The 13,613-nt window shown below is 60.6% G+C and overlaps 3 protein-coding genes across 6 annotated transcripts; 1 reads left to right on the top strand and 2 right to left on the bottom strand.

The window, feature by feature from the left end:
• Positions 1-162: 162 nt before the first annotated feature.
• On the bottom strand, positions 163-2,893 carry TMEM234 (transmembrane protein 234). 3 transcript variants are annotated; one of them, XM_087760896.1, is made up of 5 exons: positions 2,881-2,893; positions 2,061-2,212; positions 1,557-1,623; positions 1,267-1,359; positions 163-541 (listed from the first exon to the last, which is right to left on the bottom strand). In XM_087760896.1, exons 1-5 carry the CDS (start codon positions 2,891-2,893, stop codon positions 480-482), a joined length of 387 nt encoding a protein of 128 aa, XP_087617022.1. In that variant the 3' UTR covers positions 163-479. The 3 variants fall into 3 exon arrangements, with proteins under 3 accessions (XP_087617022.1, XP_087617023.1, XP_009469236.2); XM_087760897.1 differs by lacking the exon at positions 2,881-2,893 and adding an exon at positions 2,835-2,873; XM_009470961.2 differs by lacking the exon at positions 2,881-2,893 and having other exon boundaries at positions 2,061-2,818.
• On the top strand, positions 2,828-7,186 carry EIF3I (eukaryotic translation initiation factor 3 subunit I). Its single transcript, XM_009470824.2, has 11 exons — positions 2,828-2,977; positions 3,157-3,249; positions 3,365-3,452; positions 4,046-4,111; positions 4,483-4,632; positions 4,736-4,863; positions 5,146-5,256; positions 5,661-5,750; positions 6,082-6,155; positions 6,358-6,450; positions 6,791-7,186. Exons 1-11 carry the CDS (start codon positions 2,843-2,845, stop codon positions 6,870-6,872), a joined length of 1,110 nt encoding a protein of 369 aa, XP_009469099.2. The 5' UTR covers positions 2,828-2,842; the 3' UTR covers positions 6,873-7,186.
• A 40-nt stretch (positions 7,187-7,226) lies between these two features.
• Positions 7,227-13,358, bottom strand: LOC104017764 (myotubularin-related protein 9-like). 2 transcript variants are annotated; one of them, XM_087760894.1, is made up of 13 exons: positions 12,752-13,358; positions 12,396-12,463; positions 11,527-11,804; positions 11,251-11,310; positions 10,838-10,946; positions 10,378-10,503; positions 10,067-10,240; positions 9,707-9,924; positions 9,414-9,575; positions 9,140-9,281; positions 8,821-9,041; positions 8,491-8,642; positions 7,227-8,357 (listed from the first exon to the last, which is right to left on the bottom strand). In XM_087760894.1, the coding sequence occupies exons 1-13, from the start codon at positions 13,356-13,358 to the stop codon at positions 8,194-8,196; spliced, it is 2,481 nt and encodes an 826-aa protein (XP_087617020.1). In that variant the 3' UTR covers positions 7,227-8,193. The 2 variants fall into 2 exon arrangements, with proteins under 2 accessions (XP_087617020.1, XP_087617021.1); XM_087760895.1 differs by lacking the exon at positions 11,251-11,310.
• Between the last annotated feature and the right edge of the window lie 255 nt (positions 13,359-13,613).

Genomic DNA, 13,613 nt, shown 5'->3' with positions numbered 1-13,613 from the left:
GGCACTCTACAAGAGTCCAGTGCAGAAAAGCCTTGTGGTAACCTCAGCGTAAGGGGCTGTGCAGCGTGACCTGCTACGTTGCAGCTGAGCGCAGCGGAGGAAGCCACTTTCACGTGCTTGGCCACGACAGGGAGAGTTCCTAAATAGATTCATTCTACAGAAAAAACACTTGGTCCCAGAAGTTCCCGTTGTGTGATTTATTAACCACTTATTATCCCTCCAGTGCTGAACAAGGCAATTCAATCATCATTGCCTTGAAACACCCACAGGCAAAAAATTCCTTAATTCAAGGCATTAAATAGGACGTCCTTGCAACGTGCCTTGGTCCACCCTGGTGCTCAGTCCACGTTTTCATGTTTTTTGACATCCGTGTGTCAAAATACAGCTTCCTAGGTCTGCTGCTGAGCCAGAAGTCCCCCTTCAGCCACAGGGGTTACCCTGGAACAGCTCCTCGTCCTCTGCTTCTCACCGCGTCTCGTTCACGAACCAGCTACACAGAGCGTGACTCCGAGGACAGTGAGCAGCATTCCCGCCACAGACTCTATAGAAATGAACAATAATGCGTTGGGAACTTAGAGAATTCAACAGGAGTCCGTCAGACCTTCTCATGGCTAAACACGCGATGCTCAGATGTCACGGTAAACAGGATAGCGTAAACGTCTGGATAGACAGGACCTGGAGCAGGGCAGTTCTCAAGGGGTCTGGATGTTGGGACTGCCCATGTACATTGGGCAAAGCATGTTTCTAAGAAAACGGTGCTGATGCTGTACGGCTGGCTGGCGAGAACCAGCCTTAAATAACCAAAAACCACTTTAGCGTATTCCTACAGGTATTGCGCCGGGTCCTGGTGTTTTTAAGCTTTCACGTTTCCTGCCATTTTCTGACTTTCTGAGCAGGGAAATGTTATTGTAGGACGTAAGGGAAGGAAAGAAAGATGGGTGTTGGCATTTGGGGGCTTATGGGGCATTCCTTTTCCATGGTGGGCATATTATTTAGTATTTCTCTTATGGTTAAATATCTAGTTAGGTAAAGGCTCAGGCCTGTAAACTGTTAGCTTAGATAGCCAGTTCTATCTTCAAATTTACTAGCCCTGCCCACTTACAAGTCCGTTTCACTTCCTTTTCAGCTTCTGTAGCAAGAGCTACTACTTATCTTAACTAGTGCAGGTATTTGCTGCTTTTCAGGAGACCAGAGGGTGGCCCACGCTATTAGGTCAGCAAATAGATGCAGGAGATAACGTGAGGCAATGTTTTAAGTGTAACTTACTTTTACCACCAATGTCCTCTCCCAGAATCCTCCCAGTCACCAGCGTGACTATCAAAGCCAGGGAGTTACAGAGCGGTACGGCCAGGGACAGATCTGAAATGGAACAGTTTTAACACCAATGGTTTAAAATGGATAATCTTGTACAAATCATAAGACGCCAGTTTTATTGGTGATTAATACAAGACAGCTGCTTGATGTTTAGCTGAGTCACCGGAGTAATCAGTAGCACGGATCCTCCCAAAATCCCAATCAACCCACTCCACAAAAGTGGAGTGACTATGAGGACTAACCTGCAGATGCCAAGGTGAGGTAGAAGAGGAGAGATCCACCTTGATTGAGCAGAAACGGCACCACGTACTGCAGGAAGAGCACAAGCCTGTCAGCTGCTGCTTGCAAACCCACCGTGCACCCCCCCCAGCGAGCGGGCAGCGAAGGAGCCCAGACCCGCTCGCCCTGTGCTGTGTTTGGCTGCGGAAACGTGGCACGCTGGCGATTCCGCTGCCACTCACAAGCTGCTCAGCCTCTCAGTTCCCCAATCTGCAGAAGGCAGACCGTGCTTATTTCATACAAAAGACGAGGGTTAACGACCTGCTGCCTAATAAAGCGGTCTTAATTCTGCACGGGAAGAGCCGTGCTACAGGCAATTGAATATACTGAGGATAAAGAATTCTGATGATGGATGGAATATTGAACAGTTTAAGTATCGAGTCCAGAAGTACACAGGTAGGAATGATCCCAAAGGCAGTTTGACGCCCAGCTACCTCCCCGGCCCGGGAGCCCGGATGGGGTCGCACCTTGTAGTTGAGGCCCAGGAATCGGATCTCGGCCAGCAGCTGCTGCAGGCGGCCCTGGCACCGCACCTCCTCCAGCCCCGCCGCGCCCGTCCGCAGGAACGGCCCGGTGCTGCCCCACAGCACGGCCACCAGCACCAGCGCCGCTGCCTCTCCTGCGGCACAGCCTCGGCTCAGCGGCCTGATGGCCCCAGGGGAACGGCGGCCCGGTTTGCCATCGCTGCTGCCCTCAGAGGGTCCACACCGGGTCAGCCCATCCTCATCTCCCCGCAGAGGGCCTGGCCTGGCCCGCTGCCGTCCCCCATCAGGGACAGCCTTCACCAGCCCGGCTCGCTGCTGTCTCCCATCATGAAGGACCCCACTCCGGGCCTGCTGTTGCATCCCCCCCAGGGAAAAACCCTGCAGGAAGCCCAGCCTGCGGCCACATCCCCCTCAGGGAAGGCCCCTCACAGGGCCCAGCCTGCGGCCACGCTCCCGGGAGGAAAGCACCAGAGCCAGCCGAGCCCGTGGCCACGTTCCCCCTCACAGGGAAAGCCCCGCTGCAGGCCCAGCCTGTGGCCATGTCCTCCCTTCGGGGGAGGCCTCGCAGCAGGCCACATCCCCCCTCAGAGAAGGCCCCGCAGGGGGCCAGGCCACGGCCCTGCTCCCCCCGCAGGGAAAGACCCCCCCGGGGCCCAGCCTGCCGCCACATCCCCTGAGGGAAGACCCCTCAAAGGCCCAGCCGGTGGCTATTTCCCTTCCCAAGGGGAAAGCCCCGGTTCCCCGCTCAGGACCGACCCTTCCCCATGCCGGGAGCGGCCTCCCCTCAGTCCCGGAAGCTCACCCACGGGCGCCATAGCAACGGTGACGTATTTCCGTCCTGCTCATCCTCTAACCCGGAAGCGATCGCATCGTTCTCTCGCCTCGGCGCCGCCGCCATGGTGAGAGCGGGACCGGGCTGCGGGTAGCGACCGGTTGGCGGGCGGTGCAGAGACCCCAGGCCGGGGCTCCTGGGCCGCGGGGAGGGTGGGGAGCGGTCGCCCCCCACCCTCCCCGCGGCCCAGGAGCCCCGGCCGCGCCTTGCCTGAGGCATTAAATGGCGTCTCCCCCCCCCTCGCAGAAGCCGATCCTGCTGCAGGGCCATGAGCGCTCCATCACGCAGATCAAGTACAACCGGGAGGGAGACCTGCTTTTCACCGTGGCCAAGGATCCCGTGAGTGCGGCGTTCCCCCCACCTCCACCTCCCGGGTGAAAACCGGCCCCCACCGCGATAACCGAGCGGCTGTTCATCAGTCCCATTAATTAATCTGGTTGTTTTCTTCTCCCAGATTGTCAACGTTTGGTATTCGGTGAATGGAGAGAGGCTCGGCACCTACAACGGGCACACAGGAGCTGTCTGGTGCGTGGATGCAGACTGTATCCTTCGATGGCAGAAACCAGTTTGTCTGTCCCATATATTTTCTTTATAGTGATTCATTTGAGCTGATTGCTCCCAACTGCTGCACTGTTTCCTCTTGAAGAGGAGCATGAGGGCGATACAGTGCGTTTAACTCTTCTGCTGTCTTTCCCTGGCTCCATCTTTTGGGTATTTTCCTTCCCAGGCTGTTGTTTGGAATAACGTGTGCAGCGTGCCCCGTCTGCTTTCGTTGGTGCGTCGTTGCTTTTGCTCTGGTGGCCCTGGGAGCTCAGGGGAGGTGTCCGAGTTACACAAAGGCTTCCCTCTCCAATGTGGGCAGCACGTAGCAGAGACAAAAACGTGCAAAGGTTGCGTTAATGCAAGAGCTGGAACCTTTTTCTTTACTATTTCAAGAGGAAAGTTGCGGGGTTTGTAATGGGAGCACTTGGACTCTGTGTCTGTCTGTACTGGAGTATTGCTGGTCCTGGAATGGAACTTGTCCAGTCTCTGTGTGATACGGCTTTTTGATCTTGTGTATAAATATTCCCTGGGAATTTAGATAGTAGCTTGTTGGGGGTGAGAACGCGCTGATATTCCCTAACTGGTGACCTAGGGGACACACGACATGTGCTCACCGGCTCTGCGGATAACAGCTGTCGGCTCTGGGACTGTGAAACAGGTAAGACTCCTCTCTTCCCGCGCAGCCACCTTTGAGTCACGGCTCTGTCCTGCCATGAAGCCTGCTACGCTTGGAGGACGTGGTGGCAGTGTAACATGTGCTTCTGAAAGAAGTCTGAATCCTAACTCAGACTGCTGCAGGGAAGGGTTTGCGTACGTGCCTAGCTTCTACTGAATATTCAGTCCGTTTACTCGCTTTACTGCCCAAGTAGTCAAAACGCGCGGTTAGCGCTCACAGGTCACTGAACCTGTTTGTCGGCTCCGCCCGACGCTCTCATCCTCGCTCTGACCCTGCCGTTCAGCGGCTCATTTTCATTAACCTGGCAGCGAAGGACCCGGTGAAGTGGCTGACGGTTTCTGCTCTGTGTTCAGGAAAGCAGCTCGCTCTGGTGAAGACCAGCTCAGCAGTGAGGACGTGTGGCTTCGACTTCGGAGGAAACATCATCATGTTTTCCACGGACAAGCAGATGGGATATCAGTGTTTTGTGAGCTTCTTTGACCTCCGGGACCCCAGCCAGATCGGTAAGGAATCCAGGCCAGTGCCTGCACCAGGGAATAAGGGGAAGCGTTGATCGCTGGAGCCGGTGCCACTGTGTCTGTCTGTCTGTCTCCTTCCTTCCTGCAGAGAACAACGAGCCTTACATGAAAATCCCCTGCAGTGATTCTAAAATCACTAGTGCTGTGTGGGGCCCTCTGGGAGAGTTCATCATCGCAGGACACGAGAGCGGAGAGCTGAACCAGTTCAGTGCCAAGGTCAGTCTGATAAGGAACAGCATCTCCCTGAGGCAGCGGTGCCTGGGAGAGGATATCGCAGCGTTCCTGTTGTGGTCACGGGACAGAATATGGCCTTTTTGGCTCAAACCAGCAGCCCCGTGGAGGGATGGCTGAAGTACGCAGCTCCCTTGAGCCCGGGGGATGGACCAGCCTCTGCCCCGCTGCTGACAGCGATGTCTCCTAAATTATTTTTAATGGAGAAATGGCGTGTATGCTCGCTTCGCTTGCCGGCACGCTGAAACCGCCTTCTTTACCCTTCAGTCAGGGGAGCAGCTTTCAAACATCAAGGAGCACACCAAGCAAATCAACGATATTCAGACCTCCAGGGACATGACCATGTTCATCACTGCCTCCAAGGACAACACAGCCAAGGTGAGGCCTCCCGGCGGAAACGCAGCGGGCTGTTGGTATTTGCTTGCAGGACCTCTGCTCGGAGCCATGGCTGTCGCAGAGGTTTGCGGCTGCGGAATTTGCATGAGTGTAAAGTCAAAGCTTAGTGGGAAAGGGGAGGCACCACCATGTTAAATTAAGAGCCAGGCATTGGAAACAACATTGCCAAAATTAAGGCTGCAGTTTGCTACCTCTGGAAGGTGACAGAGGCGAGAGTTACCTTAGGCCAGTATTTTGGGATTCTGGGGAAATGTTTTTGGGATTTGGGTGCCCGTGAGTGGCTGTAGAGCCAACATCTGCCCAGGTGAGGCCTAGCAGCCAGATGTGTGTGACTGAATTGGGCTGCCAGCCCTCTCGCAGAATAACTCTCTCCCTTTTCCTCCTAGCTATTTGACTGCACAACACTCGAGCATTTGAAGACGTTCCGGACGGAGCGACCGGTGAACTCTGCTGCGCTCTCCCCCATTTTTGATCACGTAAGAATGCGCTCGCTCATTTTAACGGTCTGACTATGACTCCTGCGTTGTCCCAGGCAGCTGGAAGGCAGAGTGTCACCAGTCCAGCTAAAAAATGTGACTGCAGGATGGGTCTGGTGGAGGGAACAAGGCTTTGTGTGCTCTCATCTTCAAACGAGTGCGTCTGGGAGGCGGGAATTTCTCTGGGGCTGGAGTCAGGCGGGCTCATGAGTTTGTGGGATCTGCTGGGTTCGTAGGAGGCTTCGCCAAGGCTTGGCTCCCTCCTCTCCTGGCCGCCGCTGAGCGTGTGATGTAAGCGGCGCTGAGGCATTGTGGCTTCTCTCCTTTGCAGGTCGTGCTTGGTGGTGGGCAAGAGGCCATGGATGTGACCACGACCTCCACCAGGATTGGCAAATTTGAGGCGAGGTTGGTCCTCTTCCTCTGGCAGGGTCGAGTCCTCACCTGGAGGACCCCTGCCAGCCCCCGGGTGCTTGTCCCAGAGCATCTTGCTCCTGGCAGTGTTGGAGGAGTCATCAAACGTGCAGAGCTTTTTTGAGGAAAGCCTGATTGTGTCCCTAACCAGGCTCCCGGCTTCTTGTGAGCATTTAAATCTTTTTCCTTCTCCCAGGTTCTTCCACTTGGCTTTTGAGGAAGAGTTTGGCAGAGTGAAGGGTCACTTTGGTCCGATAAATAGTGTTGCTTTTCACCCCGACGGGAAGAGGTGAGGATCTCTGTGGGTCTTGCAGCACGCCCCGGTTAAGCCTAGCCCACCTGCTGCTTCGGGTACGGCTGGGCTCGCAGGAGCTCTGCAGTGGGAATGGAGCCAGCACCTTCCTTAATTCTCCTGTTCCAGCCCTGCTGCCTCCCCGCAGGCCGTCCGGGGGCTTCACTTAGGCCCTCTTGCACATTTTGGCCACGTCTCTGATATTGTTTCTGTCCTGCAACTCCTTTGTTAGTTTTTAGAGGGGGTTGTGAGAACAGACTCCAATACGGGTATAAACCTAAATGCTGCGAGCTCCTGACAACGTCGGTGACTTCATCTTGTTTTTCCTCCCGCACAGTTACAGCAGCGGGGGTGAGGACGGCTACGTTCGCATCCATTACTTCGATCCCCAGTACTTTGAGTTTGAATTTGAAGCTTAAAGGAGGAATCCCTCTCCTCTTCCAATCCGTCGGCTCCTGCACAGAACTGGTGTAAGGCCTGAAGTTAGTCCGCTCCGCAGGAGGCAGCGGGAAGCAGTTAGCAGCGATCTCGGGGGCTGTGTGAAGGTGGGCAACTGGAAACGCGGGACTGGCTTTCACAGGAGGCAGCGAAGGCAAGGAGGGGAGCGGGGCTGGCTGCCTGCCTGCCCCTGGGGTTGCTAGCTTCCTGCCCTGCTGGGCATATTTATACATCAGGGGAGAAAAAAAGTCATCAGGAAATAAATAGAAATCTTTTATAAACACAAGGAAAAGCACCTCTGTGGTCTTTTGGTTTTTTTTTTTTTTGCTCTGGAACAAAATTAACCCGCGCGCTTTGCTTTCCCGGCTCTGTTGGCAGTGCCTTGCTCCCCACCCATGGGCAGAGAGCAGCGCTGTTACCCTGGGGCCTCCGTCCGCCCCAGGTTAACTCTTTCCCGGGGAGGATCCGCAGCTGCGATTCAGGTCCGGCCCCGAAGTGTCAGCAGGCTGGAAGCGCAGCAGCCAGTCATTGTTTTCCAGATGACACGCACGCGCCCGGTTCTGGTGCTTTGTTTATTTGCTGGACTGACCCTGGGCCAACTTTCCTCATGGAACAGTTATTTCCTGCGCTAGTAGGCTCGTGTTGCAAATCCTCATCCTTCCACCCCTCTCGCCCTGCGTCTGTCTGTCTGGAGGGGTGGTTTGTATCTCTTTCCTTCCTCAAAACTGGGTTCAAGGGCAGATTTCCCGGCCTGGCTCCCAGCTCGGAGCGATTGACGCAACACCTAAACTGCTGCAGTTTAGGGTTAGGGTGCCAGCGTGGCCTTTGTGGAGAGGGTGTTGGGTTTAGCATGTTCTGCCACTTAGTTTTTGCTGTGCCGCCCGTGCCTGGCAGCCGGGCAGGGGCTGCGAGCCTGGCACACCGCGGCGGGAGCTGCCGGAGGCCGATGCCGCCGGGCACATCGACCTCCTGCCGCCTCCTGCTCCGCTGGCGATCCAGGTACGAGCGCTGCCGAAATCCTGCTGGGGAAGAGAGCGGGAAGGAGCCCCGCTTGCAAGGGAGCGGGGCTGCTCCTGCCCCTACGTAAGAGCGGAAAAGCAGGCGTGGGCTGCGAGAGAGAGCACTTTACTGACACAAGCTCAGTCTGCGCAGCCCCGAGGCTGCGAAGGGGAGGCTGTCCCCCCTCCCAGGGCTGTCCTCCGGCCTCCGCGGGGCCTGCGTCCCGCACAGCCCTTCCCGGAAAAAACTGCGGCGTCACCTGGGCCCGGCAGCCTGCGGGGACCGAATCGCCGGCGCTGCCGTTCATCTCTCGTTCTCCGTCCGGGCAGCGGGGTCAGAGAGGGACCGGCTCAGCCTGTTCTCCGCGCTCTCCTTGACGGGGGAGTCGTTGCCCTGGACTAACCGCTGGATCTCTGCCCAGGCCTCGTCCAGGTACTGGGATGAGCGGATCCATCGGAAGAATAAACCTAGGAGAAAAGGGGCTGCCTGTTATTTCAGCCATGCCGTAGCCCTGTCGAGGGGGAAAAGCAGAGCAGCTTTCCCTCACCCAGCCCAGCTCGGAGCTGGAGATGGGTTTGGAGAGCGCTGGACCCAGCTTACCCTGCCAGAGCTGGATGCTCTGGGGCTCGACGGAGGGCCAGATGACCAGGGCGTTGGGCGAGTAGAGAGGGTTCAGGTACTTCTTCTTCTCCCCAGGCTGGTTCAGCCAGGCCCAGAGGGAGTGGGTGCTCTCCTTCACTTTACACAGGCACCTACGGGAGAATCGAGACGCGCTTCAGTCCCTGCCGGGGGTCGTGGGGCCAGGCGTCACCCAAGCCGTGACCGGGAGGGCTTCGCTCTGCCCTACCCGGCAGCGTGAAGGCAGGGTCTGCCCCGAGGGCACGGTGGTGACCGTGGCATTGCGGCGTCCCCACCTCCCGCCCCACTCGCCTCTCCTTCTCGTTGTTGCAGAGGAAGGTGCCGTAAGCGGAGGCGTAGGCGTTGTCGAAGAGGGTGAGGAGAAGGTGCTCGCTGAACTCCAGCGAGAAGGGGAACTGGCGGCTCAGCTGCCACACGCAGTCGAGGAAGAGGAGGAAAAGCGGCGCCTCCTGCTTCAGCCGGGCGTGGGAGTAGGCAGAGCGGGCGCAGCGGAGGTGGAAGGGGTGGCCGGCCTGCGGGACCCCCGGAGGGGGAACAACAGGGGTGAGGGGGACCTGGGGGCACCCAGCTGGGCTCAGGTGCTCAGCCCCTCCGGGACCGCCGGTCTCACCTCGATCCACTCCCGCTCCAGCAGCCCCTGGAAGCCCACCAGCGTGCGGCAGGACGGGTCCAGGATCACCTGGGCCAGCGCCGTCACCAGCAGCGTCGTGTCCGTCCCCTCCGCCCCGTGCACCAGCACGCTGGCCTCCTCCCTGCGGGCAAGCGCGGGCAGTCGGGGCGATGCCGGCTGTGCCGGCGAGCCCAGGATGGCGCCCGAGGTTTGTGCCACTCTGAGAGCGTTGCGAGGGGGAAAACAGGGGCCGCGGGGCGGCAGCCCCCCTTACCTGTCCATGCACTGTGCGGCCAGGCAGGCCGTGCTCAGGGCCGCCTTGACGTGGCTCAGCCAGCGGCAGCTCTCCAGCCGGCTCAGCCACCGGTCCATGTTGATCGAGGTGTCGTTGCAGGCTTCTACCAGCTTAATGAAGCTCTCCTGCAGCGGGCGGCCTCTGGGAGGGGAGGAAAGTGGTGTCAGGGGCTTGGCAAGTCTTTTTTTGGGGGGCCGGAGTCCCTGTGCCATCGGCAGGGCAGTGTCATCACCCGTGTCATGAGAGCGCCAGGCCTCAGCACAGCCCCTCACCTCTCCAGGGGCCGGTGCAGCCTCCTCCACTGCGGGTAGGAGGACTTGGGCTCTGTGCCCCCCCCCGTCATCCGAGCCTGCTTTGCTGCCTGGGCCGACCGCGTGTCGATGATAAAGCCCCGTTCCCCCTCATCCAGCACCATCCCCAGCAGCATCTCGTCCTCGCGACAGCGCTTTCGGTTGGGGCCCGTCAGCGGCTGGCTGCTGCGGAGCATCGCCTGCGGGGTGACGGATGGCGGGCAGTGAGAGCCAGGGGGCACCGGGGGAACCCCACGGGATGGGGGGCTTCGAGCCGCCTTCACCCAAGGGCTGGCAGTGGCGGGAGAGGGGACGAGGGGGAGGACGGGGAGATGGACTTACAGTGCCGTTCTTGGGGTGGTAATAGCTGAGGACGGGGAATCGCCCGCCCTGCCGGAAACGGGCAGCCTTCCGCAAGGCATCATCGTCCACCGCCGCCGGCACGATGACGGCGGGAGGGTACGTGGGGCAGGTGGTGAAATCCCGGTTCACGTTGCTCAGCCGCCACTGGCTCGTCTGGGGAAGACACGGGGCGGGGGGCTGCCTCGGGTGCCTCCCTGGCAGCCCTGGCTGCGTGAGCCCCAGCGGGCAGCCCGGCATGGGGGGCGGGAGTCGCTTCCCAGCCCAGCCGGGTCTCTCCCCTCCAGGCTCACCTGTGAGGCGATCTGTTGGAAGTACTGCTCGAGGGGGAAAAGGTGCCATCCTTCCTCGAGCTTCAGGCTCTGGGGTCTGTAGAAGAACGGGTACATCATCATCACGGAGTCCACCGAGGAGAGGGCCTGGAGTGGGAGCAAAGGTGGAGCTGGTCACGGGTGAGGAGCACGGAGATGGCTGGGAACGTCCCCACCCTGTCCCCAGGGCAGCCTCTGCAAACCACCATCCCCGTTCCCCGCTCCTGGCCATGTCCCAGCTGCAAACAAGGGCTGGGCAGGCAGGCGCTGGCACCACCAGCCCCGCGGGCACCCAGTGCCAACCAACACAGGCCGGGAGCTGACTATTTACCCACGTTAATGACAGACCGAGAGCAAACACTGCGGACAGCCGCTTTCTCCTGCCAACCCTTTGCAGCCCGGCGCGGCTCAGGCCAGGCTCTCCGGCCACCCGGGAGCTCACCTCGATGGAGCTGGCGATGTTGAGACACTCCTCCATGCCCGGGATCTCCAGCTGCAGCACCTTCAGGTCTTTGCACCGAAGCGTGATGGTGCCGGAGGAGCTGGTGAGCCTGGGGGAGGCAGGAGGAGGGTCAGGGCTGGCTGTAGGTCCGTGCACACAGACAGACAGACATGCGACAGTGCTGAGCTGCCCTCTCCCCCTGGGAGAGCTGAGCGGGACAAAGCGGGAGGGCTGTGCCGGTGTGGGTGCCGAATTGCTGGCTCTCATCTGGCACCAGTGGCACGCCCGTCTGAAGCCAGGATTTCCACCATCTCCCTGCCCTGCCCGGGGCCCGGCGGGCGCCGTGGTGGTTAGCACAAAGCCGGGCGCTGCCGGGTGGGTTAGCAGAGCTGAGAGAGTGTTAAAAGCCAAACCTGGTGTCTCGCGGGGAGCCGTTAGTCCCGGGGGGCTGGTACCAGCCTAAATTCTGCACTCTGAGGCACGGAGGAGAAGAGGAGGTCAATGCCCGGTGCTGCGAGCATCCCTGGCATGGGCCGTGGGGGGGAGGAGGGACGAGGCTCGGCAGCAGCACCATGGGGTGGCCGTGCTCTGCCACGGGCACCGGGAGAGCAGCGGGGAATCTCCTCCAGCTCAGGCAGGGGTGCCACCGCTAGAAGGGAGCGCGGGGCCAGCCACGGGGAGAGACCCACCTCTTCTCCACGGCATCCACGTTGCGGATGAGCAGCCAGAGCTCCACGGTGCCTGGCTGGGCGTCCCCCCCGGGGCAGGAGGAGAGGAGCAGGTGGTGGCTGGTGATGCACAGGGTGCCCTTCACCGCCGGCAGCCCCGCACACGACAGCAGCACGCTCTCCACCGTCGCCGTCTTGATCAGCTCGGAGAACTCCATGGCGGTGCCGGTGGCCGCCGAGCCCCAGCGTAGCCTGCGTCTGCCGGGCACGGCGACTGGCTGCCGGCGGCTGCCACGGGGCTGGAGGGAGAAAGGGGAAATCCTGCAGCAGCACGGCCCAGCCTGGAAACCCCCTATTCCCTCTGTGTCACGCAGGGCCCTATAGCCTCACCCCCCCCTCTTCGTGTTTACATTATCACCTATAGCATATATGGAGCTTCCTCGCTGCAAAATGCAGAGCAGCGTGACTTATTTCCTCCCCCAGCAATGCTGTCATTGCAGATGGGGAAACTGAGGCACGGGGCTGAGCTGGCTCCAGGCTCCCTGGCAGTGCCCAGACCCTGAGCCGCGGGTACCCCGTGCCCGGTGCTGGCTGTGCTGTGGCGGGGAGAACATGGATTTTTGGTGGCCGCCTTGCAGGGAGCAGCTCTGGGTCCTTCCCCGCCTGCGGTGGGGCCTGTCGCGCTGGGGCTGCATCGACTGCTGCCAGACCCCCGGCACCAGCCTGACCCCGGCTCCCAGGGGCTCCGCCTGCACCCACCGGCTCTGCCTGCACCCATGGCCACCTCCAGGCCCGGGGACGGAGCAGAAGCTGCCGCCAAGTGCCCTGGGTGAGGAGGAGGAGGGTGAGCGGCTGGCAGCGCTGCCTGCCCCGGCCACCCCTGTGCTTACCTGCTCGGGCTCGGCGGCAGGCGGGGACCTCAGGGTGCAAGCGGGGATCTCGGGGTGCAAGCGGGGGACTGTGGGGTGCAAGCAGAGGACCTCAGAGTGCAAACACGGATCTTGGGGTGCAAGCAAGGGACCTTAGGGTGCATGCAAGGATTGTGGGGTGCACGCAAGGGTCTCAGGGTGCAAGCAGGGAGACTGTGGGGTGCGAACAGGGATCTCGGGGTGCAAGCAGGGGACGCTGGGGTGCACGCAAGGATCGCGGGCTGCATGCAAAGATCGCGGGGTGCAAGCAGGGGACCTTGGGGTGCAAGCAAGGATCTCGGGGTGCAAGCGGGAGACCGTGGGGTGCAAGTAGGGACCTCGGGGTGCGGGCAGGGAGGCGGGCGATGCCCCGCACAGCCCGGCCGTGCCGGCGGGGCCGGCGGCTCGGCGCAGGGCTCCGCGCCCGGCGGATGTCGGGTTTAAGGTGGCCCGGCCCCGGGGCGGCTCCGCCGGGCCCCGCCGCCGGGAGGGGTCTGGGGGCTCCCGGGGGGGAGGGGGGCACCGCCGGGGGTGCGAGAGCCGAGGGGACCCGCAGGGACCCGCGGGAGGGGACACGGGGGCTGGCAGCGCAGCACGGCCGCTGCAAGCAGGGTCTTTGGGGACGACTCCGGGGGGGGCCGGGGGGGGCCGTCCCCGGGGCAGGCGGTGCCCGTGGGGCGCAGGCGAGGCCCGTAACCCACGGCCGCTGCTCCCGGAGCCGCCGCGGGCAGCGCTTGCACCGCCGGGGGCGGGCAGCGGCCGCATCCTGACCCGGTTCCACCTTAAGGGCCCGACCGGGATGCGGGTCCCCAGCTGCCCCCCGGCTCCTCGCCCCGTCCCCCCCGCAGCCCCCCCCCGGTTTCTTTTTCCTTCCTTGGGTTTTTTTTGGGCTCCCCCCGGCCCCGGCCGGGTGCGGGAGGGCGGCGGCTGCCGGGGATAAATCATCCCGGCGGGTCCCGGTGGAGGCTTCCTCCGGGGGACGGGGAGCCTCCTCCCAGCTGGAGGCAATCATGCTAAAAAAGAAAAGAAAAGGGAAAAAAAAAAACAAACCAAACCGCCACCGAACAAAACCAAAAACCCCTTCCTTTGCACTCTTCTGGATAAGGAAAGTTCCTGCCCGTTAGAATTGTCCTCGGCGTCCCCAACCTTTATTGTTCTGGGGGTGAATAAATAGCCGGGACGTGGGTGCAGTGTGGGGAG

Source organism: Nipponia nippon, unplaced genomic scaffold, assembly GCF_047370975.1.
Source record: "Nipponia nippon isolate SJK-2023a ecotype South Korea unplaced genomic scaffold, ASM4737097v1 scaffold_23, whole genome shotgun sequence".
NCBI classification, from domain to species: Eukaryota; Metazoa; Chordata; class Aves; order Pelecaniformes; family Threskiornithidae; genus Nipponia; species Nipponia nippon.
The sequence above is the reverse complement of the archived record's forward strand: the minus strand, read 5'-3'. Positions and strand labels throughout refer to the sequence as shown.

Excerpts from the sequence above, each read along its gene's own strand:
- TMEM234 (XM_009470961.2), bottom strand. The coding sequence starts at position 2,438 with ATGCAACAGCAGGCCCGGAGTGGGGTCCTTCATGATGGGAGACAGCAG. Across the intron at positions 1,360-1,556 it reads CCTCACCTTGGCATCTGCAG|ATCTGTCCCTGGCCGTACCG; the intron begins GTTAGTCCTCAT and ends GTTCCATTTCAG. Across the intron at positions 542-1,266 it reads AGAGGACATTGGTGGTAAAA|AGTCTGTGGCGGGAATGCTG; the intron begins GTAAGTTACACT and ends TCATTTCTATAG.
- EIF3I (XM_009470824.2), top strand. The coding sequence starts at position 2,843 with ATGCCGGGAGCGGCCTCCCCTCAGTCCCGGAAGCTCACCCACGGGCGC. Across the intron at positions 3,250-3,364 it reads TCACCGTGGCCAAGGATCCC|ATTGTCAACGTTTGGTATTC; the intron begins GTGAGTGCGGCG and ends TTCTTCTCCCAG. Across the intron at positions 4,633-4,735 it reads CCGGGACCCCAGCCAGATCG|AGAACAACGAGCCTTACATG; the intron begins GTAAGGAATCCA and ends TCCTTCCTGCAG.
- LOC104017764 (XM_087760894.1), bottom strand. The coding sequence starts at position 13,358 with ATGATTTATCCCCGGCAGCCGCCGCCCTCCCGCACCCGGCCGGGGCCG. Across the intron at positions 9,925-10,066 it reads ACCACCCCAAGAACGGCACT|GCGATGCTCCGCAGCAGCCA; the intron begins GTAAGTCCATCT and ends GTCACCCCGCAG. Across the intron at positions 9,282-9,413 it reads GCCGCACAGTGCATGGACAG|GGAGGAGGCCAGCGTGCTGG; the intron begins GTAAGGGGGGCT and ends GCTTGCCCGCAG.